Raw genomic sequence first — 7,311 nt, 5'->3', positions numbered from 1 at the left:
TAGTCCAAACTTTAAACCATTTTAGAAAACTATAGAAATAACTTAAAATGTTTGCAAATGAAATCAAGTCATTGGAAATGTCCTGTTCTGCACTCAGGGGTACTTGAATATATTGTATATGGTCTCTGTTTTGAGTTAGAAGGTGATTATAGATAGAGGTACCATAAATATTTACGCGTAAAGGTGAAAAATCAATATTTTTCACGAAGCAGGAACATATTTTTAAATAAATCTCACTAGTTTCTGAAAGGGAACGTATCTCAGTATGTACTCAAAAAATTCAGGTAATTTGTGCTTTGGGAATGGTTTTCTAGACTTCATTTTGTTGGAAAAATTAAACATCATAATAAATGATGATATCTCAAAAATTTATGATATGTAACTTCAAAAATGACCCATGGTTGCACCTCTATAGTCTGTTTTCCCTATACTCCAAATTTGAGACCTTTTCAAGCTTCCTTGACCGAGTTATAACGATTTCCCTACAAGACTTTGAAACACCAAATTTTGAGGAAATCATGTACTAATGAAGTTTTATATTTTCTGTAATTTTTGTATCATAATTACGTAATATGACGTAATTATTTTTATATTAAATTAAATAACATATTTTGGGCTAAATCGTCTAAATATTGAATTTTCGCTATACCTATAGGTATTGATCAAAATGATGACTATAAACGGTAACTTCTTTGGTTTTAAGTCTGCCAAGTCTTTTGTTGCCAATGACGACGACGCTGACGCCTGTATGACGTCAGAAAATGACGTCATTTGTCCGCCATCTTGGATTGACAAGCTTGAATTTTCTAAAATACATTTTTTTCTACATATAACCCCAAAACCCAATGGAGGTGGACTAAAGGGTTCAAGTGATTGTATTTTGTAAGAAAATAAAAGATTTTGACGGAATTTGAGTAAAAATAACATGTATTTAACGTTGATAATGGCATTGTCCGCCATCTTGGATTTTGAGCCATGACGTCATCACATTAGCATAATTTATGAATATTTTATAAGAAATGTAATCTAGAATTACGCAGGAGGTTAATGATATAGATAAATACGTGTGGTCCCGCAATAAAACCATGAAATCTCATGGCGAGCCTGTGGATCTGCAGATTCATACACATTTCCTCTCGACTATACTTCGTTGATGTCCAAACGCCGCCTCGCCGTCACGATGACCACCTGCTTCCTGATTGCCCTGACACCACCACTGGTTGGCATCGCTCGTGTTGGGACACTAGAATTATGGACTGTGGATGTCTCCTGAGTCGACATAGCGCAGCCTCTAAGTCTGATGATTTCCTGTACCTTTGGTGGCCCAGAGGGCTCCGTCTACATCACACTGATAATGGTCGGCGTGTTCATCAGTTGTGTCACTGCCGGTCTCATCTTCAAGCTGGCCTGGGATAACGAGAAGAGACACACCAAACTGACCGGGATCGCCAAGGAGCAGTTCAACCAAAAACTACAAGCAGCCAAGACGCTGGCGATCATAACAGGGGTACAGCTGGTTACGTGGTGTCCGGCGATGATTGTTGGCGTTCTTGGGAAAGCCGGAGTTATTACAGTTGACAGACAACTATTCCTTGTGGATATCACCTTCGTTATCATGATGACAAGCACCTTTACGGATTCAATAGTGTACGCCAAACTTAAAAACATCTACCGCCGAACAGTGGAAAAAATACACAGCAAGATTAGGAAGTATTTCGAACGGAAAGAAGAACTCGAGAGTATCCCTATGCGTACGTTACGTAGAAAAGAAGTCATCTAAAATGTCACATGGCGTTTGTGCAACCGTAGCCGTTCCCTGTATAGTAGTAGACAAGTATACGTGGATAAAAGTTCAAATGAAATAAGTGTTTAAGGTGGAAAAAGAGTTATAAATTATGAAATAAGCCCTTATGGTAAAAGATCTAAATGACGTTGATACTAATAGATATCAAATATTGTGACCAGTTTAATTTAATATTCATGTAAATGAACATTTATGTGCTTGCAAATTTCTATCTACTGGTATATTCATCTTAATTCTATATCTATCTTATATGTATCACGCTAACTTGCACATTCTCCTTGTATGTTGACATTTGTACCATATACAAGTTTTATACACTAACTGCTAGTTTTATAGAACAGCCCCAGATTGTAAGACATTAGAGCTTGGCAAAGTCCAAACTCTCCCTTTACAGTTGGTACTGGTGCGCCCTCTGGCGGTTGAAGGAGGAAGCAGGGTTCAGGTACAAATAAATAAGTAAGCTGAGTACTATAAAGTCATCATTGTCCTCCGTCCGTATAAAGTATGCCCGACTTAATTCAAAGCTGACATAAGTAAATCTATACAAAGGACTAAGACTTAACAAACGATGGTATGCACTGTTGGACTTCTAAATAATTTACTGGCACTAGATGCTAAAGAGGACAGTTCTCACCTGTTGTCTTTCACTGTGCTCGAAGGAAGTTAACGTTTTGGGTCTTATGGAATATATCTTAAATTTCTTCTTTCATTTTGCTCATGGCAACCAGATTTTCCATCACTGAAAGTGTAAATTAAAGTGCAGTGACAGGAGAGGCGCCACCTTACCCAAAGACGGTGTGGACTGTTGCAATTCACCGGCTGTAACCTCGGCTGCAAGTCTTTATCTATAAATAGAGCCCCCTTCCCGAAACCGGAAAGTCTGCCTATAGGCCCCTGTTACACTTTGTAATGAAGATAGATGCTATGATAGACAAGTCTCTGGGGAAAGTCAGTCATCTCTAGGAGGATGAAAGCGCGAATTTTGTCAGGTTCGCAGAGGACATTACGCTGCCACCAGTAGAATAGATAAAAGCGAAACGCGCTTGTTGAGGACTTCTGGTTGATAGCGACAATTGCATATGCTGCTTTTGCTGATTTTGTTGTACACTTTGAAAGAGAAGAACCAAGAAAAGTGTTTGTGGATAGTCTTGATTTTTGGTATGTTGATAAATTAAGTGGTGTTTTACGCAATAAACATGAATTATGTAAATTAGGTGCTCATTGGCCTAATCAATGAAGGGAGTTTACAAATTCCTTGCATTACAGGATAAAACCTGATTTGGGGACATTAGCTGGACTCATGTAGGCCATTTAAGTACTATACAGCTGTACAACTGTTGTCCATTTGAACAGATCATGTAGACAGATCAATTAGCTCCAAAATCAGATAGTAAGTTGTTGAAAGGTCCTTATAATTAGATTGCTTTGTTAGGCCAATATTTTTCCTTTCTGTCCACTTCTTTTTATTATCTTCTTTTTTTCATCTTCACCAAGAAAGCTATGTTTTCAGTTGTGCCATACTGTAGCGGCTGTGGTGTTGGTTTGTGTGTACTAGTATGTCAAGAGCATAACTTGAGAAGTTGTGAACTGACAAGTATCTGTTGCGAAAAGGAAGGTCAAGTTCAGAAATGGTTCAGATAATGTACTTCTGACACTCTGCAAAATGTATCATTATTATCACCGACGTATTATATTATCTATTGCATTAAAGGACAAGTGGACTGAAGTAGACTTTTCTTCATGCTCTTCTAAGGAATAAATTGTCTACTTTATAATTTAGCCCAATTGCCCTCTTGAAATAGACATTCCCCCGGTGATAATAATGATACATTTTGCAGATTGTTAAAAGTACAGCATACTTAGATAACTCTGGTGTATTAGTCTGAGTGCTTATGCAAGTGGTACTATACTTTAAGCCCCAGGTATGTGGCTATCCATGAGTTACCCCTAAAAGAAATGGATTACTTAGCCACACACTCCCGTATCTTATTAAATGGGTCCGGGTTATGAAATTGGAAACGTGTTATTGTGAAATGATATTAATATTGCATACAGATATGCTGGTAAGAATTTCACAAACTTTTTATCTTTGAACAATGATGTTCAGAGTATCATTCATTTGTGCATACAAGATAATGCATAATGTATAATGCAAGGAAATAGAGTTCCACAAATATACCTTCGCCAAATAAACCAGGTTTGTTATATAGAATTATGTCTGTAGACATAAATGTGTTACTAATATTGCATTTTATCTTATCTCGTTCAGTATACGGTGCCATATCTGTCGATAATTGTAATCGTTTATGTCGACATTAGGTTTCCGATGGCAGTATTTTGTTGGGTAAGTTACTAATTTGTAGGAATCCCCTAAAAAATGCAAAAACAAACTTCGTGTATCTTTAGCTTTGGCTTGTGACTTTTTAGCTTTCAGTGTTAGTCAACTTTCTGCTACCACTGCCACCACTGACGTCTTTATCTGTTGCCATGGCGATGCATGTAAAATAATGAAGGACGGCAGTTCGTCACCTTCCAATTAGCAGCAGCAGTGTAAGAAACATGGTAGAGACCTTAGGTGTTAGAAGCAAGGTAGCATTAGCATAAAAACAAGTTCTTTCGGGTATCGTCAGGAAGGGAGACTTTATAGAGATACTGTCTCTCAGGTAAGGTTTATATATATTACTGCCTTGCAATTGTTTCACATGTTTTGCTAATCAAGACGATCACGATGACTGATCCTTAAGAAAAGCTGTAAAATAGCTTTGTCGAATTAATTATTTGAACTTTTATCAAGCAAACGGAAACGAAAAAAATCAAGAGATAAAAACGCACTCAAGTCATCTAATATCAAGTAATATTGCGTCAACGTCGCCATCTAACAAGAAAAGTATTAAACGTATACATTTTATCATAACATCTACAAAGGGTCCGTTCTAAGAGCGAAAACACTTCTCTCCCCTCCAGCTCCTTAAGTGTTCCTGACAAGATGCGGATAAACTTATGCTTGTTTTGTAATTCATGAAGTTACGTAGGTTATCAAAGGTATTACCACAGGGCACAAACGATAAACACTCGTCACATATTGAGTGGTAGGTTCGTGACACCGCCACTCAGCACTTGTAGTTTGCAGTAGAAATAAGTATGTGAAATAAACATGTTTCCAAGGCGTTCGTATATACTGATTGAAATGTCCTTGCCTTTTTTGTAAACCCCATTCAGCTTATTTCACCTCACCTTCTTCGTCTTTGCGGCAGATCCCACAATACTATTCCCGAATTCACCACTCGCCTTCGAACAGTCCGGGTGTGCGTTTGTCGAAGGAATTCTAAAAATTGTTATCGCGAGGAAATTAGAGATTATTGGCCACTGTAACATCTCAACACTTTTGCCTACATGTCCACGGTGTGACAACCTACAGTAAAACAATGACTATCCTCCCGGTAATCGCTGGTACCATTGCGAACGGTACCATCCCTGTGGCAAACATCCTGACGAACACGTCAGAGGTCGGAGCAGCCGTCTGCGACTTCGTCACGGCAAACATCACGTTAGGAAACGTGACAACATCCGTGACCATCTACAACCCTGCACACTGTGGAGTGTACGGCTACTACCCGTCTCTACAGCCACTCCTGAGCCTGGTACTCGTGTTCATGACGGTTTGGGCCCTGTTCGGCAATGGCTGCTTGTTGTACCTCATCTGTACTGAGAGGCAAATGAAGGTAAATTCAAAAATTTTCGCTGTTTTTATGTTCGCGGTTTTCGCGGTGATCACTACACTAAACCACCGCGAATACTCCATGTTACCGCTAACGCGAAAGTAAACCCCCGTCAACTTAAATGCATTTACAACAACCTGCTCTCTATCCATCTTGTTTTTCATAAAATAATGGAAATTGTTAGAAACTAGTGGACAAAATAGCTTAATTTATCGGGGAATGTCATATGGTTTGGAAGTATATACTAACTTAAAAAAGATATCCACCCTGGCCAGACTAATCATTTTATTTTTGAATTGTATCGATAGACAAACCTTGCTAAGAAATATCTATGTATGTTTGGTTGACCAATACTTTCCCCTTTTCTAGGAACCAGGGAATATCTTCCTGTGTGCCCTGGCGCTCACGGACATCGCCCAGATACTGCTGTACGCACCCACAGCCGTTTACAACTTGGTGCACGAAGAAATCCCCGGTGAGGGTTGGTGCAGGGTCCAGGCCTTCCTCACTTCGTCCCTAGCCACGTTCTCAGTCTATCTAAAGGCGAGTCTGTGGGTCTGCAGATTCATACACATCGCCTTCCCTCTCGACTATTCTTCACTGATGTCCAAACGCCGCCTCGCTGTCACAATGACCATCTGCTTCCTAATTGCCATGACGCCACCACTGGTTGGCATCGCTCGTGTTGGGACGCTAGAGTCATGGACTGTGGATGTCTCCTCCGTCGACATAGCACAGCCTCTGAGCCTGATGCTTCCCTGTACCGTAGGCGGCCATTATGTAATTGTCTTTGTTACGCTGTCGATGATTGCTGTGCTCATCAGTTGTGTTACTGCTGGTCTCATCTTCAGAGTGGCATGGAATAATGAGAAAACACACACCAAACTGACGGGGATCGCCAATCATCAGTTCAACCAGAAGCTTCAAGCAGCCAAGACGCTGGCGATCATAACAGGAGTGCAGCTGGCTACGTGGTGTCCGGTGATCATTGCTGGCCTCCTTTGGAACGCCGAAGTCATTACAGTTGACAAACAACTAATCCTTGTGGATATCTCTTTCGTCATCATGATGACAAGCACCTTTACGGATTCAATAGTGTACGCGAAACGTAAAAACATCTACCGCCGAACAGTGGAAAAAATACACAGCAAGATTAGCAAGTATTTCGAGCGGAAAAAAGAACTTGAGAGTATCCCTATGCGTACGTTACGTAGAACTGAAGACATCTAAAATGTCATGGCGTTTGTGCAACTGTAGGATACCTTAAATTCTGAAGGTTACATACTGTCATTCCCGGTATAGAAGTAGTATAAATTCAAATGAAATAAGTGTTTATGGTGAAAAAAGAGTCACTACAATATAAAAGTATAGATGAAATACGCCCTTATGATGAAAGATCTAAATGACGTTGATACGTCTAATAGATATCACATATTGTGACTTTTCAACATTTATGTAAATGGACACATATGTGCTTGCAAATTTATATCTACTGGTATATTCATCTCAATTCTATATCTATCTTATATGTATCAAGCTAACTTGCACATTGTCCTTGTATGTTGACCTTTGTACAATATACAAGTTTTATACAACTGCTAGTTTCCTAAAAACAGCCCTAGATTGTAAGACATTAGAGCTTGGCAAAGTCCAAACTCTCTCTTCACAGTTGGTACTGCTGCACCCTCTGGCGGTTGAAGGAGGAAGCAGGGTTCTGGTACAAATAACTAAGTAAGCTGAGTACTATAAAGTCATCATTGTCCTCCGTCCGTATAAAGTTTGCCCGAC

The 7,311-nt window shown here is 39.5% G+C and overlaps 1 protein-coding gene across 1 annotated transcript; it reads left to right on the top strand.

Annotated features, from left to right (window-relative positions):
- Positions 1–5,229: 5,229 nt before the first annotated feature.
- Positions 5,230–6,753, top strand: LOC118422964 (putative trace amine-associated receptor 3). Its single transcript, XM_035830851.1, has 2 exons — positions 5,230–5,526; positions 5,893–6,753. Exons 1-2 carry the CDS (start codon positions 5,230–5,232, stop codon positions 6,751–6,753), a joined length of 1,158 nt encoding a protein of 385 aa, XP_035686744.1.
- The last annotated feature ends 558 nt before the right edge of the window (positions 6,754–7,311 follow it).

This window comes from Branchiostoma floridae, chromosome 9 (genome assembly GCF_000003815.2).
Source record: "Branchiostoma floridae strain S238N-H82 chromosome 9, Bfl_VNyyK, whole genome shotgun sequence".
NCBI classification, from domain to species: domain Eukaryota; kingdom Metazoa; phylum Chordata; class Leptocardii; order Amphioxiformes; family Branchiostomatidae; genus Branchiostoma; species Branchiostoma floridae.
Note: the sequence above shows the minus strand (reverse complement) of the source record. Positions and strands in the feature narration are given on the sequence as shown.